At 35.4% G+C, this 21,044-nt stretch overlaps 1 protein-coding gene across 2 annotated transcripts in view; it reads left to right on the forward strand.

Moving 5' to 3' along the window:
• The window catches only part of LOC150095380 (E3 ubiquitin-protein ligase UHRF1-like), a 253,377-nt gene extending 238,861 nt beyond the window's left edge, over nt 1–14,516 (forward strand). For both annotated transcript variants that reach the window (XM_090410065.1, XM_090410066.1), the window contains exons 15-16: nt 9,106–9,204; nt 13,375–14,516. In XM_090410065.1, the coding sequence (XP_090266191.1) occupies nt 9,106–9,204; nt 13,375–13,521 (246 nt within the window). In that variant the 3' untranslated portion in view covers nt 13,522–14,516. The remainder of the gene's footprint in view (nt 1–9,105; nt 9,205–13,374) is intronic.
• The last annotated feature ends 6,528 nt before the right edge of the window (nt 14,517–21,044 follow it).

Consider the following 21,044-nt stretch of genomic DNA (forward strand, 5'->3'; position numbering starts at 1 on the left):
TACTGAGTTCCTTGTAAGATTTATGCAAGGATATTTGAAAAATGGTTGAGAAGGATTGTAGAAGGGAAGCTTGGTGAAGAACAAGTTGGACTGAGCCCATATAGATGCTGTCAGGATTGGATTTTCACTTGATGACATATACTTGGGAAATCATGGCAATATATTTAAATTTTGTATATCTGGAAAAGGCATATGACAATGTGCCAAAAGAAAAGCTATTCAAAACACTACAGTTATATGGTGTCAGTTTTTGAGATTTTTCCTATCATCTAAGGATGCCTCCCCCTCTTCTTCTTCCCCCCTGTGTTACCATTTCCACAATATCGTTGTCAGTTATTTCATCAACTTCGTAGTTTGACATCCATTCTGTAATGTCCTCTGCATTGACATCGTCACAGCTCGGTACATTTTTGAGCAACGAAACAAGTTTATCGTTGTCATCTTCCACTTCAGTTTCACACACAGGTTCAAGGTTGAAATGTCCACCTTCATGGTCCAAAAGAATTTTCCAAGACTTTACAAGTGATATATTTCAAATCTCTTTACTAACGTATCCAGGAACATTGGCAAACGTATTCCACACTTGTGAACATTCGATACACAAATGACGAAGCAGGGAAATCTGCACTTTGCATGCCTCAACTTGTGTTATGCACACAGCACATAGGAGGATTGTAGCAGACGCCTACTTGCAATGCCTTGGCAAAATAAATTACAGTACGTATTCCTCATTTTATCACAGAGAATTACTGTATTGTTATAATTCTCTGTGATAAAATCCGGGCTCTGGATAGTCGAGAGTCTACTGTACTTCAATTTTGAACACCAAATTGTTGCATTTCCCAGCATACTTTCCTTATGATGTGTTTCATTATAAGGTGCTTCCACTTCTTAGTGGTTGCCTTGTCATTCCAAGAGCCTTCTTGCAACCCTGTGGCCTGCATACCCTCCACAACTTTACCTCTCCTATGGCATCTGTTGAACCTGCCCATACCATTATAAAGATCATTGCTCCAAGCATTCCATCACATTTTCTCACAAATTCAATCTCTTCATAACAGTCTTGTTCCAAATATATACACCCTCTATCCAACTTTTCGAAAATAGAAGAAACTAATGGTGCCACCTGTTGTATCTTTTTGTTGTCGAAAGCGGCAACCTTCATTAGTGTTGTGTCAACTGTTTATGACATTTGTTTCATTAGAAGCAGAGTTATAGTGCCAAGAGTGACAGTGTGTTTTGACGAACGGTCAGAAAATGAATTTCAAATAGAGAGCTGCGATTGACTTTTGTGTTAAACTTGGTAAAAGTTTTACCGAAATGCATCAAATGCTCCAAAAAGCATACAGTGATGAATGCTTATCCCGTACTCAAGTTTACGAGTGGTTTAAGCGATTTCAAAGTGGCAGTGAGATGCTTGAGGACGACAAAAAGCTGGGCTGTCTCCAAAAACTGGACTGGGTGAAGTTAACATCCAAAAAGTGCGTGATTTCATCAAAGAAAACCTGAAATTGTCCGTGAGATTGATTGAAGGTGAATTGGAGATTCCAAAGTCAACTCTGCACAACATTTTGACCGAGAGTTTGGGCCTTCGTAAATTGAGTTTGCGAAAAATTGAACACTGCAAGGACCTCATTGAAATCGCTCGTAAGTACTCAAACTTCCTTGAAACGATCGTTACTGGTGATGAAACGTGGTGTTTTGCGTATGAGCCCGAAATAAAGCGCCAGGGTGCTGAGTGGAGACCACCAGGAGATCGACATCCGGGGGGGAGTCGCTTGGAGAAGTCAAAAGTAAAGACAATGCTGATTTGTTTCTACGATTCCAAGGGCATTATCCACAAAGAATTTGTTCTACCTTTCTCTTGATGGGGAGTTTTATCTCGAAGTTTTGAAGCAATTGATAGCGAGAATTCGTTGCGTATGCCATGAATATCATGATGCAACCAGCTGGTCACTTTTGTACAATAATGCACCATCTCATCGTTCAAACATTGTGAGACAGTTTTTGAGAAAAAACCAAGTTTGTGTGTTAGATCTCATCGCATCGTATTCACCTGATTTAGCACCCTGTGACTCCCCCCACCCCCACAACTTCATTTGCCGATGAAAGGAAAGCAATAACACCATTGAAAACGTTCAAGTGGCAGTAACCACGATCCTCTGCAGTATCTCAAAAATCGATATAAAAAACTCATTTTAATGAATTAATTGACTGTGCCAAATGCTGTATCGAAGCTGAGGGAGAGTATATTGATTGAAATAAATTATTTGAATAATTATAATTAGCCTGTGTTTTATTTTCTATCAAAAGTTCGGTTTCTTTTTGGACAGAGGGTGTATGTTTGCTTTGTTATAAGCCATCTGTCACCACTGCTCTTATATCTTATATATAAACAACAATTGAAGCATCTCATTTCAGATATTTGAGAAAAAGTAAATAAGCAGTGAACTAAAAACAATATAATTTCTAAACTTTTATTCAGAATTATGGACTGATAATTATGAAAAACACACATGCCAGCATAAATACAATTGGATGGAGCATATGAAAAGAATGCAAACTGAGAGACTACCCAAACAAGTTCTTCATAAACCACCAGGAAAAGAGAAGACCAGATCATCCTTTGAAGAGATTTGCCAAATGTTTCTGAACCCATAATAGTCCTTGAAATGCATGATCATGAAAATTATCTTTCAGGGGGCACTTTGCTGTAAATATCGACCAGTTTCCTCATTTTATGAGGAAACTGGTAGATAAAATGATTGTCATGCCAATCTTGAGCAATTATCACTTGATCGTTGGCAAACAATAGTGACTGAATGACACTGTCTCCTATTTCAATCCTGTAGCTCTAGATGAAGCATTCCAATAAGCCATCAAGGTAGATCTTAAATTGTATCAGTGACATCCGACATCCTTCTCTCAGACCCTTGAGTATTACAAACTCAGCTAATACCAGTCCATCAAGCTTGCAGGTTTCTTTGAAACTTCTATGTATTCTTTTATTCAGAAAAGAATAAAATTGATTGACTCATTTACATTATCTTTCTCATTGATCCCCTAGGGTCTGCTCAACTGAAAGTTTTTACAAGATCCACAAAATTCATTTGTAGATTCCTACCTTTCGGTGATTCTTTTTTTTTCTTTCTTCTATCACGTGCTGTGCAACAAAAATATTAACGATACAAGATTTTCCAGCAGTAAAGCCAGCCTGTTCTTTTGACACAAAGAAGGCAATACTCCTCTCTAACCTTGTAGTTATAATTTTACTTAATAACCTAATCATGGAAGCCATCACACTAATGCCTCTATAATTTGAACAATTGTTCTGATTATCTTTTTTTTTTTTTAAGATAAAAGTTATATATGCTAATGACCACTCATTAAGAGTCACCTGCATGGGTATTTCTCCTGACCCAGCCATCTTCCTGTTACATGATCTTTCCAAGGCATCTTGTGCTTAATCTTCCTTAAAATGAATCCACTAGTTCTGTAACCTTGAATCATCATCTGCATCTTCTGAATACATTCTTTTCTGTTTTCTATCAAAAGATTCTTAAAATGTTTTATCTAGGCTGTCATAGGTATTAACCTCACTAGATGTGTGATCTATGGTTTGATCTCATCTACCTGGTGGTCCTTGATGCCTGAGCTGACCTATTATATTTTAATGATGATTAATCTCAGAGCAAACTCTGAGATTGATAAGAATGTTGGCTTAGTTTTTTTTTTCACTTTCCTCTTAATAACTTGATACTTTTCCTGATCTCATGTCTTCTAGAACTAAGCAAGCTTTATATGCTTCTTTCTTTTCAGTGATGACTTTAACAGCTTTTCCTGTCATTCATTCTGCCTTACTATGATTCAAATGCCTTCCAAAACCTAATGTTCGCTTAGTTGCCTCATGAACAACCTCTTTGTATAGATTTCATTAACACTCCAATCTTCACGTGTATTCACTCTTTGATTGATTCTACCTTCATATAATCTAACATTTGTCTTAAAGGCGAACCATATATTATTCATCTAGCCTGATGTTCTTCTACCCTGCTCCTATCTTCATTTCTGGGACATTTATCTGTGGAAGTAGCAGCTGGTGGTCTGTGCCTCATTTTGTAATTAGATGAATGATAACATTATAAACCTTCTATGCTGCACCCAAGTAAATCTACAGATATCTTCATGCTTGAAGTATAAATCCATCAACTGGTACTCTTGTTCTTCATACAATGTGATTAGTCTTATAATTTTCTACATCCTCATCAAAATTTCAATACCTTGCCCATTTGTGCTGTTTAAGTCCCCAAGGACAAAAAGCTCTTACATCTCCATCAATTTATTCCACTTTCACCTATATCAGTACATTCTCTGTAGGATTGTGTGATCCTAGGATGACTATTTTCACTCCACAAATAAACTTTTAATAACCACTCTAACTTCCTTCCAGCTTATAATAAGTTTTTCCATAAAGAAACCCCAGCTCGCCACCACTCCAGATCTGTATATAACCCCCTCGAATCTCACATTCAGTACCTTTCTTTTTTGTGTCTGTCAAAACCACTAAATTTAAGTTTTTTATTAGTAACTACTTTTAATACTTCCTCTAATACTCCATTTAAATTCTGTATGATAATTTTGTTTCCTATATTTCTATCTAGTTAATTTTTTTTATTTTCAGGATATGTAGCAATAAGTTTTTTACAAGAAAGTGGTGTCAGTCATTTGTTGAACCCCCATCCTGGAGGATCAGTTTTATTTTTGGAGTGCACCTTCTCTTAGCCTGTTGGGGTACAACCTCAGACCATACTAGATCACACAGAGAGGTTAACACTTGGGGACCTAATGCAATATGACCCTATGGAATGATTACTTTTACTGTCAAGATGATAACTAGGCCTTGCTGATGGGTCCTTATTCAATAAATATATTTGGACCACTCCACCATATCTGATGGGATCCAGAAGAGGTTGTGTGTGTGTGGGGGGGGGGCACTCTTTAGAGATCAGATTTCTCTGAGGGTTTGGATGAATTAATCCATGTTAATTACCATGCATGCACGGTCACATGGTAGTTAAATGAAAAATGGGGAGGTGGGTTATCTTACCACCGTAGTAGCATTACCCCACAGTAAAGACGTGCTTGTAACAGCTGAATAAACTTGGTTCATTCTTATATTTTATCACTACCCAATCAATGTGTGGAAAATTACTAATTTTGCACTCATGTTTATTTGGTAATGCATTTTGTCTCTGCTGTAAATAATCCACTAGGTCTGTCACATCATCTCACTATGCATTTGATCTTGCTAGACTCCATTCACACTAGATGGCTTCAAACTCATTGCACATGGAAAATTTCTGCTAGTATTACAATCATAGCTTTCTACCCTAGACGGGCTCACACCATCCATTATCTTAAGCAGCATCCCCCCCCCTCTCCTATCCTGTTTCTCCTTCCTAAAATCACTACCATTCGCACTCAATGCCAGTTATTATATCTTTCTTTCATAGAGGTAATGCCTAATGCTTTCACCAAAGCAATAAACTGTATCCCTTTGTTTCTGATACTCCTGGCATTCGAGTAATGATGCAATAAATTACCTGTATGCTGTTTTTTTTTTCCCTATACTTGCTTCTACAGTCTGTATGTGAACAGCTTGCAGATTTCTATTCTTATCTAATGCCTTGCTTATGCTGACGTCGTTGCACTTGCTTAATAAGTCTGAACTGGATGAATACACCACTATTGTTTCTCATTTTGTAGCTTATCCTTCCAATGTCTCTAATTGTTTGTTCCCTCATCGAACACAGTCATTTTTTCCTCGTAATCATTTTTCATGATCATGCACATACCTCTCGATAACATGGGTATTACATAACGTGGCCACTATCTTGCACTGATTCTCACCATTCCTTCCATCATAATCTAGTTTCCCTGACTGTGTTAGGTATCATATCAATTAATAATTGTTCCAGATTAATTTTTCAAACTCATTCCATACATCCAAATACTCTCAACCATTTCTACATAACATATGCATTGCATCATTTACCATCACAGACGTGAATCATTTCTGTCATATCTAGGTAATATACTAACTGTTTTCATCTTCATATCCTCTTGCATGCTATATTTAACATAGGATAAATCATTTGTCACTGCCATCTGTTTTACTTTACTTTTCTGATTTTCACTTACATTTTTTTTTTTTTTTTTTAGCATCCAGAAAATCTGAAGTAATCACAATCATTAACCATACCAGATAATTTTTTATAATTGATTTTAATTACGTGATTATATTGGGATCTTACCTGATTCAATTCTTTTTTATTTTTTTCCTTTTGCTGCTTATCTTTCGGATATTTATTTTTTCATTTTTTCAGTTCTCTGATTTGCTAACTGGGTCTAGGTATTCCCAAAATTAATTCATGCTTGATATTCTTGTTAGTTCTCCCCTCCCACATACACACACCACCTCCACTGTTGACTAGGGTTTGTTACTTGTCTATTATTCTTGTGAGGTTTTGGTACCACTTTATTTCACTACTTTAATATTAATGGTATGTCAACAAAACATCAGGAAATATCTCGGAGATACTATAAATACATGAAAATCCACAATAATATATAAAATCTAATTATTTTCTATTAATAATTTAGCAGTAAAAAATAAAATAATGAAATCACTAATTTCAAAGAAGCCATTAAACACACCAACCTTCTGCTATATAACATGTATTTCCTATTTACGTTTTAGTTTCAGCTATACTAAGGAAACAGTGAACATTTGTGAATGTTTAATCAAAGGAATATATACATGATTTATACATTTAAAGGAGGGGGGTGACACTTGTCATTGATTACTTTACAGAGCTGGGATCTAGGCCTACATCATGAATAATTCAGATTTAGAAAGTGAAATGAAATAATGGTTTCAGGAAAGACAATCAGATTTAAATTGAAATGCTACAACTAGTATCAGTGGGGTGTGAGACTAAATTTATCAGACTTCAAGCATTTGATGTAAATAATCTTTGTTTTTGAATACTGATCTCATCTGAATATTCTGCCATTGTTTGAAAATATTTTGCCTCACTGGCATATCATTTGACTAGTCAGGATTCACTAGAACCAAACTAAGATACTCCATCCAAGTCTGTTTAAATTTCATCATCTCTTCCTTGAAATATCTGAAACATTACTTTACTGTTCCACATCTCTGTTGCCCAGGCTTTGTGTCCATGTTCTGGGAATTAATCACTATTAATTGTCAGCATATATATATATATATTCCTTATATTACATATTCATAACTATTTATTGATTCCTCTGAGAATGCTATTAGGAAATAACTACTCTGGCATTCTTTTTCTTGTGCAGCTATGAACTCAAGAAGCAGACTCATGCTATGTGACATGTTTCTGTATCAAGCAAAAAAATATTGGAGACAATATTTCTTTTTTTTTTTTTATGTGTGCTAGACTGTTATTTACTCTTTTAAAACAAGTTAGAAAAAATGTATAAGTGTGGAAAACCTGACAAAAGAAATATGTAAAACTAAACAAAGTAGTGTCTGAATGCCTTTAGTAATTATTTTGAAACTTTATGGACTGCAATTTTAAACTGATATTAAAACTAATGTCAAAATGTGAGATAATAAACATTCCTTCCCATGTAGGTTATGCTATCATAAATAAATCTGCTACAGTTCAAGAAACATTAACGAAATAATTGCTGTAACTAATTTCACTGGAGATAACACATTTTAGTGAAACTAAATTTTTATTAAAATTATGGAAACAACTACCACATTAGAGTAAAACTTTAGTTAATATAAACCAAAATAAACACTTGACGTTTCAGTCATCATCTGGAGAAAGCCTTGAAGAAAGCCCTGATTGATTCAGCTAGAGAGGCATGTCTGCAAGGATAGAAAGATTAGAACTCCATGGTGGACACAGGAAGTTAAAGAGGCAGTGAAGGAAAAGAAGAAGCATATCAAAAGTTCCTGGCAAATAAGTCAGCTTGTGCTCTTAGAGAATACAGAGACAAATGCAAGAATGCTAAACACTGTATAAAACTTGCAAAACAAAAGTCATGGAAGGACTTTGGCAAGAATATAGAAAATAAATATCAAGAAGGTGGCAAAATATTCTGGAGGTTGTTGAAGAAGCTTAAGAATGGAAGTAAGAGTGCTGTAAAAGGAGTTAGAGATGATAAAGGTGACATGAAAACGGGAGAAAAAGATATCCTTTAAGTATGGAGTAATTACTTTGAAAAACTGGTAAATGAAACAAGCAGTAATGACAGCACAGTGATAAAAAAAAAAACACTGACCAGACATGCAGTCAGGAATACATATCCATACTTGAAGTAGAAAAAACCATCAAAGGCTTGAAATGTGGAAAGGCAGCAGGAGTTAGATGATATTCGACCAGAAATGCTGAAAGATGGTGGTATAAGAATCTTAAAGTGGCTGCACTGCATAGTTCAGAAAGCCTGGACAGAGGGACGAATTCCCGATGATTGGAGTAGAGCTCTCATAGTACCCATATATAAAAAGGGAAATAAAACTGAATGTGAGAATTACAGAGGTACTTCTCTACTAAGTGTTCCTGGCAAGATCTATGCAAGTATACTTGAGAAAAGCTTGGTGAAGAACAAGCTGGATTCAGGTAAAATAGAGGCTGTCATAATCACATCTTCACTTTACGACAAATAGTCGAGAAATCACGGGAATATAACAAAGATCTGTATTTAAGTTTTGTTGATTTGGAAAAGGCAAGTTGCCAAGAGAGAAGCTATTCAATATGCTACAGTTATATGGTGTCAATGGGGCATTATACCAAGCAAGTCTAGTAAATAAAGTTTTATTTTATTGGCATTCATAAAATAGGAAAATGCCTAAAATGAGTTAGTTTTAGAATTTTCCTATTTTATGAATGCCAATAAACTAAAGCTTTATTTATTACATACTTCACTTCCTTGAAAAGAACACGAGCTTTTTTATTTTTAAAATTGTACCTCATTTTTCTTTCATGAATTTTAATTGGAAATTGTTCATTTTCAACTAAAAAAATATTTTTCTTTTTAAAAATATAGAATTTCCTGAAGAAGGTAGAAGAAATGTTCAAATGTATTTGTTGTCAAGAGCTTGTATTTGAACCTGTTACTACAAAATGCCTTCACAATATTTGCAAGGTTAGTAATGGTAATAAATATATACTTTCATTTTTTATTCATTATCATTTCCTGATATTCTCTCTCGAGGTTGGTTGGGGGGGGGAGAGAAAGAGAGAGAAATTGCATTTGACAGCATCTATCTAGTACATACCTTGAATATATATATATATATCAGAAAATGTATAGAAACTAATGAAATAATTACTATGTGGATCCTCTATGGAACAGTGCAATTGCAATTAAAACATGATTCATTTAACATGCTATAATCAATACTTATAATGAACTTCTAAAAGATCCACAGTGATTTGCCATAATAAACCATTCCTCTGACCATTGCCAGTTTGATTTTATGAGAGCAACTGTGTTACAGATATTGGATTACTAATTTGATTTACAGAGTTCCATTTTCTGTGAAGATGTAAAATATTGAATTAAAATATAATTTCTGTGGCCATTAATTAAACAGCCAAATGAGATGCTATTAAGTTCTGAATGGTATTTTCTCAGTAAGCAACAAATTTTCATTTGTTCCTCACTCAGTAATTAAATGTCTTCTTAGAGCAAAATAATGCACCACTACTTATATATGAACGTTATTCTATCTATCCTTTTCGTCCGTCCTAGGACGGGTTGAGTCCCCTCCTGATGAGGGGTTACTGGCATATTAATGCAGCCGGTTCGCCACTCCTCTGCTGCATCCCCTAAGGGTGATATTCCTGACTGTAATCCGTGTGTGTGTGTTCATGGGGCCTGCTTGCGGGATAAAAAAAAAAAAAAAAAAAAAAAAAAAAAAAAAAAAAAAAAAAAAAACAGGTAAACTGGGGGGGGGGGCTGCTGTCCACCCCTCAAGACTGGCTAACTTGGCTATGGCTGAGGAAGATCCTTAAGCTCCTCACGTCTTCGACAGGAATCGAACCTAGGATCTCTTCCCCAGGCATATGGTTGTGAAGCGCATAGCCACTAGGCTAACCGTGCGGACTCTGCACGTTATTATTATTTATTTATTTAATTATCATTATCAGGTATATTTAATTATCAGAGGTGCTTAAGGGTCAAAGCTGTATAACTGAGAGGAGACCTCCACATAGCCTTACCAAATTGTAATTCTTATTAGCTTAAACCAAATGAAAAAATTTCATGCCGGTTGGGGCGTTGCCTGGTTAAACAAGGCCCATGTTATTTTCACTAGGGTGAACAGCGAAAAGTCAGCTACTGGAACAAATCTGAAAAAACACCCCAACTCAACATCACAAGAGTTAAAGATCGGGATTTATCAACATAAGAAGCCTGAATGGCAAAGAAATGGAGCTAGCTGAGGAAGTACCAGATCAACATAATAGGGGTGACTGAAACAAAAAAGACAAAAACTGGTGAGATCTTTCTGAGCAATAAATACAAAATGTTATATTCAGGCAATGACAATCAAGGAAAAGAAGGAGTAGCCATAGTATTTAACACTAAATATCAGGCTAATCTTCTTGAATGGCAGGCAGTCTCAAGTAGGGTAATGTGGGCAAATATCAGGATGGGGAATTGGACAATGAGACTTATTTGTGCCTATGGTCCCACAGAAGGTTGTACTAAGGTAGAAGTGGAGGAATTTTTTGAGGATTTAGAGAAAGCATCTGACACAATAAAAAAGGAAAAGTTTGTCCTTGTTGGGGATCTAAATAGCAGAGTAGGTAAATTTGGAGAACAGAGCAAAGCTAATAATAATGGCAAATATTTGTTGGATTTCTACTCAGGACATGGGCTGGTTATTACTAACACCATGTTCCAACATAAAAATGTGCGCAAATTCACATGGAGAGAAGAGGCAAGAAATAAGAAAAGTCTCGTTGACTATGATATTGTTGATAGTGATGTTTTCTTCCTGGTGCAGGACACCAGCGTGTACAGAGGATTTGAAATTGGAAGTGATCACTATTTAGTCTTGAGCAGGATAAAATTGAATTTCATATTGAAAAGAATAACATGTGAGAAAGTTTTAAAGCGATATGAATTGTAGACTAAAATACACAAAGATTATTGAAGAAAAAATGAAAGAGTTTGAGAACAGGAACCAAACTTTAGAGATTCGGTGGTGAGCCTTGAAGAAAACATTGATTGATTCAGCCAGAGAGGCATGTGGTGAGGTTGTCTGTAAGGATAGAAAAATCAGAACTCCATGGAGGACACAGGAAGTTAAAGAGGCAGTGAAGGAAAAGAAGAAAGCATATCAAAAGTTCCTGGCAAATAAGTCAGCTTGTACTCTTAGTGAATACAGAGACAAAAGTCATGGGAGGACTTTGGCAAGAACATAGAAAATAGATATCAACAAGGTGGTAAGATATTCTGGAGGTTGTTGAAGAAGCTTAGAAATGTAGGAAAGAGTGCTGTAAAAGGAGTTAGAGATGATAAAGGTGACATGAAAACGGAAGAAGAAGTACGGAGTAATTACTTTGAAAAACTGCTAAATGAAACAAGCAGTGATGACGGCACAGTGGTAAAAAACACTGACCAGACATGCAGTCAGGAATACATATCCATACTTGAAGTAGAAAAAGCCATCAAAGGCTTGAAATGTGGAAAGGCAGCAGGAGTAGATGATATTCGACCAGAAATGCTGAAGTATGGTGGTAGGAAAGTCTTACAGTGGCTGCACTGCATAGTTCAGAAAGCCTGGACAGAGGCACGAATTCCCGATGATTGGAGTAGAGCTCTCATAGTACCCATATATAAAAAGGGAAATGAAACTGAATGTGAGAATTACAGAGGTATTTCTCTAATAAGTGTTCCTGGCAAGATCTATGCAAGTATGAGAAACGGTTGAGGAAAAATTGTGGAAGAAAAGCTTGGTGAAGAACAAGCTGGATTCAGGAAAATAGAGGCTGTCAGGATCAGATCTTCACTTTTAGAGAAATCATGGAAATATAACAAAGATCTGTATTTAAGTTTTGTAGATCTGGAAAAGGCATATGATAAGGTGCCACGAGAGAAGCTATTCAATATGCTACAGTTATATGGTGTCAATGGGGCATTATATCAAGCAGTACTTAGTCTTTATTTGAATTGAAGGAAGTACAGGAAGATGGTTTAATGTTAAATCTGGTGTGAGACAAGGATGTACATTATTCCCTCTGTTATTCATTATCTATATGGATCACATTATGAAGGAAAGTGGTATTAAACATGATATCAAAATTGGAGATGTTAATGTCAGTTCTTTGCTTTTTGCAGACGATGTTATACTTATCAATAAATCCGCTACAAGTCTACAAGATTCCCTGACTAAATTGAATATCTGTTGTAATATGGTATGAAAATAGGCAGAATCGTTGAAAATGTCAACTGTGTTGTGAACGGAGAACCTGTGGAACAAGTAAAACATTTCAGCTACTTAGGCACTATTTTTAGTGAAGATGGTAAATTAAATATAGAAATAGACAACAGAATCAGCAAAGCTGGTATGGTGGGAAGTCAATTGAATAAGAGAGAAATTAGTCGGAACACCAAATTAGCTGTATACAAGACAGTGTTCAAACCAGTTTTAACTTATGGATCTGAGAGCCTGGTCAGAAGTAAAACACTTGACCAAAGACTAGAGACCGTAGATATGAGAGTCCTGAGAAAGATTATAGGCGTAAACAGATGGCATCAATGGCAATATCATATTAAAAATGAAGATATTAGGAAAGAACTTGACATTGTCAGCATCCAGAATGCGTTAACAGTGCTAACTCAGGTGGTATGGTCACTTAAACAGAATGGGCGAAGTAAGATTAGCAAAAACAAGTGTTCTCTGCCAGGTTGGCAGCAAAACGACTCAGAGGAAGACCAAGATATAGGTGGATTGATACGGTACAAAGTGCCTTAGCCGACAGAAATATAAGATTTGATAATATTGAAGTCTTGACAAATAACTGATATGGAGGAAAGTTGTAGATATCAAGTTAGTAATGATGTAAATTTTTTATGTAGTACTATCATATCCTGTACACCCCTTGAGGGTACGTGGTAGGAATTTGATGATGATTTAATTATCAATATTTCTTTAATGTCTATTAAATAATTATTAGTATATATTTAATATTCCTATATGTTATTAAAGGCAAAGTTAACCTCCGTGATGCTGTGAAAAAATAATTATTTAAATGTCTTTTTAGAGAAATGCACTTATACTGTTGTATGTATTTTTGTTTCCAGTCCTGTCTACAAAGATCATTCAAAGTGGAGGTCTTTTGTTGCCCAATGTGTCGTGCAGACTTGGGTAAAAACTATACCATGAATGTCAATAAAATATTAGGAAATATAATGAAATTGTTATTTCCTGGTTATGAAGTTGGGAGATGATTTTAATTATCATTTAAGAAGTACAAGTTGCAAAAACCTGTAAGTTGGAGAATCACGCGATCATTGATTTCTTTTGTAATATCGTCACTGTACATATGTAAAAATTACACAAGCTATATTTGCAGTAAGTTAATTTCTTTCATGGCTGTAGTACTGTTTATTCAATGTCGCTTGTGTATTTTACTTTTTTGATAAAGTTAAAATGATGAGAAATCATTATAAATGACATAGTTGTAGAAATTGGTGTTATGGTAAACATAATCACTGCTTAATTAATGTACTGCCACATCCAAACAGTTTAAATTTAGGTAAAAAATATATCAGATAATTGGTTTTGAATTCTCGTAAATCCTTTTATGAAACTAGTTTCATATTGCAAACGTCTTCAACATAAACTGAATAATTATTTAGTTAAATTTAAATATCAAAATAGAGGAATGAATTTTTGTTACAGATATATTATTAAAAAGAAAGTTATCTAAATTTAAACTTAAAAAAAAAATGTATGATGACTTAACAGTGATTCACATCTGTGATCTTCGTAATGTGATTGTTAAGGATACCATATTGGTTTCTTCTGAAACTACTGTTTATGCACAAATTATTTCATTTCAAAATGAATTTAATCAGTGGTAAATGAATTGCTCTTTTCTATATAATGACAGTTTCTCTTGAAGAAATTTATAAATTTTAATTTAATAATATATAGTAACCACCTCTATCCAGTGATAAAAATTAGCCGGTTGAAAATAGTTTTATATGAAGCCATATACATTTTGTGTGCTTCTTGTTATGTACTTTGTCCTTGTATATTTTCATGTATGCCCAGTATTGTACATTATATATGTACATAATCACTAATTGAAGTACAAATTATTCGCATTTCAGCTGTGATTTTTACTGAAATTATTTTTATAATAAGTCACTTTTATATGATGCTGGATATTGTAGAAATTGTTAGTGCCATATAAAATAAAAGTTAACTTTATACAACATGTCTTGAGCAATTATGTGTTGTTTATCACATGTCAGTTTACAAAAGGAGCTAATAATTTTCAGACATAACTCACTCACAAAGGGTAGTAGATGTATATATGTTACCAGCAGAGCATGAAATTAGGCATTCTATACAATGCCGAAAGTGGGATGTCAAAGTATGAAACGCTTAGAGATTTTCATACATTTCCTAGGCAAAGTATAAAATACTCCAGGCAGTGACGTTTAATGTCACAAGGCGAATCACGTAGGTTAGGTATATGGTTTTGAAATTTGAGAAGAGATGAGATGTCTGGGAGCGATTGTGGTAAGGGCCTAAAATTTTGGGGATATTGCTAAAATTGTTAGAAGGGCACAGACTTATAGAAGTAAGTTAAGGCTCCATTGGTGATATCCTTGTGGAAACATCTAGTCAGCGAGACTTAGAAAAATTACTGCATAAATGGGGGGGAATACATGACACCTCATAAAACACTAAACTCTTCTAGAGGATGATATCAAAATGGGATCTCCTTGATATTTCATATGTAGAGAGATGCCCAGAGCTTAAAGAGACTGAACATTTTTCCAGAGAAAGAGATAGACACTGGCTGTCCATACCATAATCATTTAGACAAATATAAACCTGCAAAGGTAAATCTTCAACTCTTAGGGAGTGACAGGTATGAGACGTATCCTGATATGTAGGGAATTGTCACTTGGTTACAAACAGAAGCATCATCCTTACTTTTGATACACCTCAGCATCCCATCTCAAAAAGCAAGGTATTACAACTGTCCTGTTAGGCTTTACATCCACTGAGATGCTTTAAATGTTAGAAATATGGATGTGCTCAGTGCCTGTCATGGTAGTAAAGAGCATAATAAAATCTTACTCTGCAAAGACAGCTAAATATGTCAACTGTCAGGGTGATGATCCAGCTTACTCTTGCAGGCCAGAAGTGGAGAGATGAAAAAGAAATAGAAAATATTAAAACAGATCAGGATGCAAAAAAGAAGTTAGCCACCACACCTGTCCTGAAATCTTATGCTAGGAAAGTGGCAGTTAAGAAAATATCAACAACATCTCAAACTCTTTCCACCATTCCTGAACTATGAGTGCTTCTCCTGTGGAGCACATCATTTGCATGACTTACAGTCTCTCTCCCTCCTGAAGCAATTCCAAAAATAGTCACATTTGATGGGAACTCACTTGTCAAAAAATTATGGGAAATCAATTAAAGATAAACCATCAGACATCTCCACAGAAAAGAAATTAAACTTATCAGATGAAGTACTGACCTTTTTTCCAGGGAAAGAGATGGACATTGGCTATCCATACTTCAAAGGTAAACCTTCAACCTCTCAGAAATTGGACAAGTCTACAAAACCAAAACAATAGGAGAATTTATACAGTAGAACTGTTGTGGATTTCACCAAAATATAGAAGATATCAAGATTCTGTCTCGAAAACATTTAAAATCCACTGAGGATCCTGCCTTAAGAAATTCCACTGTTGTTTGTAAGAACAGAACTGGAGATGGTCATGCTCGTGGTGGTGCTATTCTTCTGGCAATCATTATGCCTATCCATGGAATTTTATATTACAGGAAGTTCCATATATTTGCCACTGGGTTATAAGTTAAATGAGAATGAACTTGATAATCTTATATTGCAATTGCCTCAGTTCTTACTTCTCATAGGTGATTTTAAGGGACACAACATTGTGGTGTAGCATGAACATAATTAGATGAATTTGTATCATTGAGCACATGATTGAGAGTCATGACCTCTCTCTCTTCTTAATAAAGGGTTAATATCTTCTTTCCACATACCTAACTCTGTCATGTTTTGATTGCTTATATGGGATATTAAAGAGAACATCTATGGATGCAATAATTTTCCTGTTATTTGCACTGTTTTCACAGTGGCCTTGTTCTCCTACTCGGATGCTTGTGTGGCAAATGGACCAGGGTGATGGAAATACTTTTTTTTTTCACCATGCAAAATTTAATGCCAAAGCAGTCAGTCAGACACTTATCAGTGAAGTTTGTAACAGATTATATTATCCAAGCAGCAATTCTAAAAACATCATCTTGATTTTCACTTTACCCAAAATCTTGGTGGAACCCTGAGTGCCAAGCAACCAAGAGATCAGAACAGAGCATGGGGCATATTTCATGCTCAGGCCAAAACACGTTATATGTGAGAGGCAAAAGCAATCTTGGATCCAATTTATATCGTCTGTTAATCAAACAAATTCAAAAATCATATAGGATAAAATCTGGAAAACGAGAGTTATATATAGAACACACCATTTATCCCTTGGATATCTCATAATGGATGTGTTGTTGCTGTGAACCCAAAGCAAGCCAGGCCAACATTTTAGAAGAAAATTTTGCTAGAATCTCAGAGCAGCTTCATATCCTTCTGAATTTGTAATATTGAAAGAACATAGAGAGAAACAGCAGTAGGCTTTTCTACAAATGGGCCAGAGCCATTCAATCAGCCATTAAAAGGAGGAACTAAAAAAAGATACTCTCTCATCCCAGTGCAGTGGAGCCTGATGACATCCTTTATGAGATAAAACATCTTCCCTCACATTCTTTGGATCCTTCTCTTACTATACAATGCAATATTTACAAGGAAGAGTTTCTGGATTTTTAGCATAAGTTAATTGTCATCTTGAAAACCTTGGAAACGCGAGCAAACAATTATTGACTGTTCTGATCAGCTGTCTTTGCAAGATATTTGAAAAAATGGTAAATGCAAAACTTCTCAGCTACTTAGAAAGCAATAAACATCTTTTGAACACACAATGTAGCTTTCCTACCAGTAGTGATTAACATCAGACCATTTGGAATCATCTATAAGAGATGCTTTCCTGAAACGAGAACATCTGGTTTGTCTTTGGCATGGAAAATGCTTATGACACCCTGGAGATATAGCATATTATAAAAGACCTCTTTAGTCTTGGTCTAAGGGACACCTTCTCGTTTTCATTAAAAATTTTCTATCTCTGCCATATCAGCAAGAAGAGGATGTTCCTCAAGGCTCTGTCTTAAGTGTGGCACTCTTTGCAATCAAAGTTAATTCAATCAATGAACGGCTTCCTCCCACAGTAGGAAATGCTCCTTCTGTCGATGATTTCACAATTTACTGTCATATTGCAGTATGAGGGTAATTGAAAGACCACTTCAACAAGCAACTGATAGTCTCTATTGCTGGGCTCTTGTTAATGTGTTCAGTTTTTTTTTCAGCAGAAAAATGTATCCTTCATTCAGATCCTGATTTAGGAATAGGACTAAGTATTATTCCAGTAGCAACATAAGTCAAATTCTTGGGAAAGCTTAAATTCCTTACATTCGTCAACTTAGGGACAAGTGCAAAACATGCATTGAATGTTCTTTGCACCTTATCATCTACGGAATAGGATGCTGATCAAGGCTTTGGATTTATGAGACACTTGTATGGTCAAAGCTTGATTATAGGACTCAGGTGGCTGGCTGAGTGGTTAGCGTATCCACTTTTCAGCGAAGAGGCTGTGGGTTCGAATCCCTCCTAGGACATGGATGTTTATGAATTGTCCTAATTCTGTGGAAAAGGCATCTGTGACGCTACCACATCCTCTAGCAACTGCAGTTGGTCCCCTGCCAAGGGGCAGTAAACTTTGAGTAACCAATGGACAAGTAGTCCAGCGGCACCCACAGCAGTGTACTGATTGGGGGGGGGGGGGATCCTCAGGTTTACGGTTCAAGATAGGGCATGCTCTGATGCTGAACCCTATTCATCACCAGGGCATACAAATAGCCACTGGTGCTTTCAAACATTGCCCATTCAGAGTCTTTATGTTGAAGCAAATGAACTTGCTCTATCAATTAGATGAAAACAGTTGTCTCTTAACTATGCCCTAAAAATAGTCTCTTTGATACCACCCTACATGGACTGATATCTTTTCTCTGTATTGGGAAGCTCAATATCCATATGTTAGGCAGCCATTTGTCTCTTTCGTATGTGTTAAAGAGATAATACAAACTACTGGCATGAATGTTGGCAACATTATCCACACCAAACATATAACAGCATTCCTCCATGACAGATTTGTAATCCATCCTGCAACCATTTACTATTCCTTCCATCTACTGGTATCTTACCCTTTCAGAAGTTTGTAGGGAAGTTGGAACAGTGAAACCATTCCAACCATCTATTTGTAGTTATTTAATGCACACAGTGCAGTGCATTCTGATTTTCTTTCCCATCTGTACTGACAGTTCAAGATCTTGGACTTCTGTTGGTTGTGCTACTGTGTTTCCTGACATTACTATATCCTACTTGATTGTAATAATTACACAGCAGAGTTACCTGGCATATAAAATAACACTACCAAAAGAGGTTTTACAACTGTTGTACAGAATGAAAACCCTTAATTTCGATATTTTGCTGTGCTGGATTCTTAGTCACTTTAGAATTAAAGGAAAAAGCTCATACTTTTTTTCCATGTACTTTGACAATTCCATATAGATTTTAGACAGTTCACAAGAACAAAGCTAATCTATTTAGGTGCCTAAATGGCTGATGAAATATTTTACTTGTTCTATAGGTTCTCCATTGAGAATGAAGTTGAAGTTAAATTCTTGCCAAATTTGTTACAGCTGTTTTTATTTATTTCATTGTTTCATATCATTTAAAGAATCCTGGAAATCTTGCACTGGATTTGTTTCAAAATACATCTATAATAAAGCAAAGAGCTACTTTCTTATAATCTGATCCATATAGATCAACGAATCACTTTGGATATGATATCTAAAATCACATCTGATTTATCACCAAACTAACTGCTGATTTACAATTTAAATATAGACTATTCCATTTATCTTGTATAAATATAGCATTCCAAACAGGTATGTTTTTTTCCCAAATTCTCAATTATTTGTTTTAAGTGGAATTCTGATTCCTTTGGTCTCTAGTCTTTGATTAAGTGCCTTTATTTCTAACCCAACTCATATCCATAGCTTAAAACTAGTTTGAACACTTGTAACTGCTAGTTTCACGTTTTGGTTAATTTTTCTCTTATTTCATATAAATTTATTCAGCTGGCTACCAGCCATACAAGCTTTGCTTATTCTGTTGTCTATTTCCAGATTTAATTTGCTATCTTCATTAAAATATGTGCCTAAATAAATATTTTACTTGTTCTGTAGGCTCTTTATTCAGAATGCAGTAGATATAATGTGGAGAAAATATTGACTTTTTTTTTTTTCCCCCATTCAAAACAGACATCTGTTTTAACAGATGAAAGAGTAAATCTGATGGAATTCTCTCATCTGTTTGCAGAAGAAAGAATTCCACATTTACTCCTTGACCACTTTAGACTTGTGATTTTTAAGTGGTCAAGGAGTTTTGTTTGTTCCATAATTGAATTTGTACTAAAAAAACACTTTTAATATTATTAACAAAAAGACATTTTAAGGACTAAATTCTAAATATGAGGGTGGTCTGAAAAGTTCTCGGCCTAACAACGAAAAAACGAATTTATAATTTCAAAATTATTTTTATTTTTTGACATAATCTCCCTTAAGACTAATACTTTGCTCCAGTGCCATTATCCCGTCCTTATAGTGGTTTTCAGTAAGATCTGCAATCACCTCTTGATTCAAAGAAAAACATTGAACCAGCGAGGAAGAGATAAAGTCAGAGGGAGCCAAATCTGGGGAATAGGGTGGATGTTCCAACAATTCATAGTGCAAATCCCTTAATTTTCCCATTGCCAAGACACCTTTGTGGGCAGGTGCATTGTCCTGATGATGATTTTTTTCTTCTGCAAATAGGGTCTTTTCTCATGAATTTTTTCGTCTAGTCTGGTTAAAAGGTCGGAATATTATTCACCAGTTACTGTTTTACCCTTTTCAAGATAATTAATAAACAAAATGCCTTTAGCATCCCAAAACACCTTTCCTGCTAATGGAACCGACTTTGTCTTCCTTGGCGCTGAACAACCGGTTTCTGTCCACTGTTTTGACTGCTGTTTGAATTCCGGTGTGTAATGGTGAATCCAAGTCTCATCCATAGTAATAAATCGACACACAAAATCAGTTTTATTCTTGTTAAAATGCTCCAAGCACTGTTCAGAGATTTTCATGTGAGTGCATTTTTGATCAGCGCGGCACCCATCTTGCACAAAGCTTTTTTTCATTTGCAATTCTTTATGCAAAATATATCCCTCGTTCTTTTGAAATGCCTATAGTTAGTCTTGGCAATTTCACACACTTTGACTTGCCGGTCATCCAATACCACATCATGCACTTGATCAATGATTTCTAGTGTTGTTACACTTTTTGGATGTCCTTCACGTGGATCATCTTCAAGGCTGGTATAGCCACGTTTAAACTCCTCAGTCCATTTCTTAATTGTCGAAAATGAAGGAGAAGAGTGCCAATAAACTTTTGTGAACTTTGAATGAATTTCTTTTGGCATTAAACCTTCTTTTACAAAGAATTTTATAACTGCACGATCCTCAATTTTATCCATTTCATACAGACAACACTTTTG

The sequence above is a fragment of the Typopeltis vanoorti genome, chromosome 20 (assembly GCF_054136105.1).
Source record: "Typopeltis vanoorti isolate ZY-2024b chromosome 20, IOZ_Tvanoo_1.0, whole genome shotgun sequence".
NCBI classification, from domain to species: Eukaryota; Metazoa; Arthropoda; class Arachnida; order Uropygi; family Thelyphonidae; genus Typopeltis; species Typopeltis vanoorti.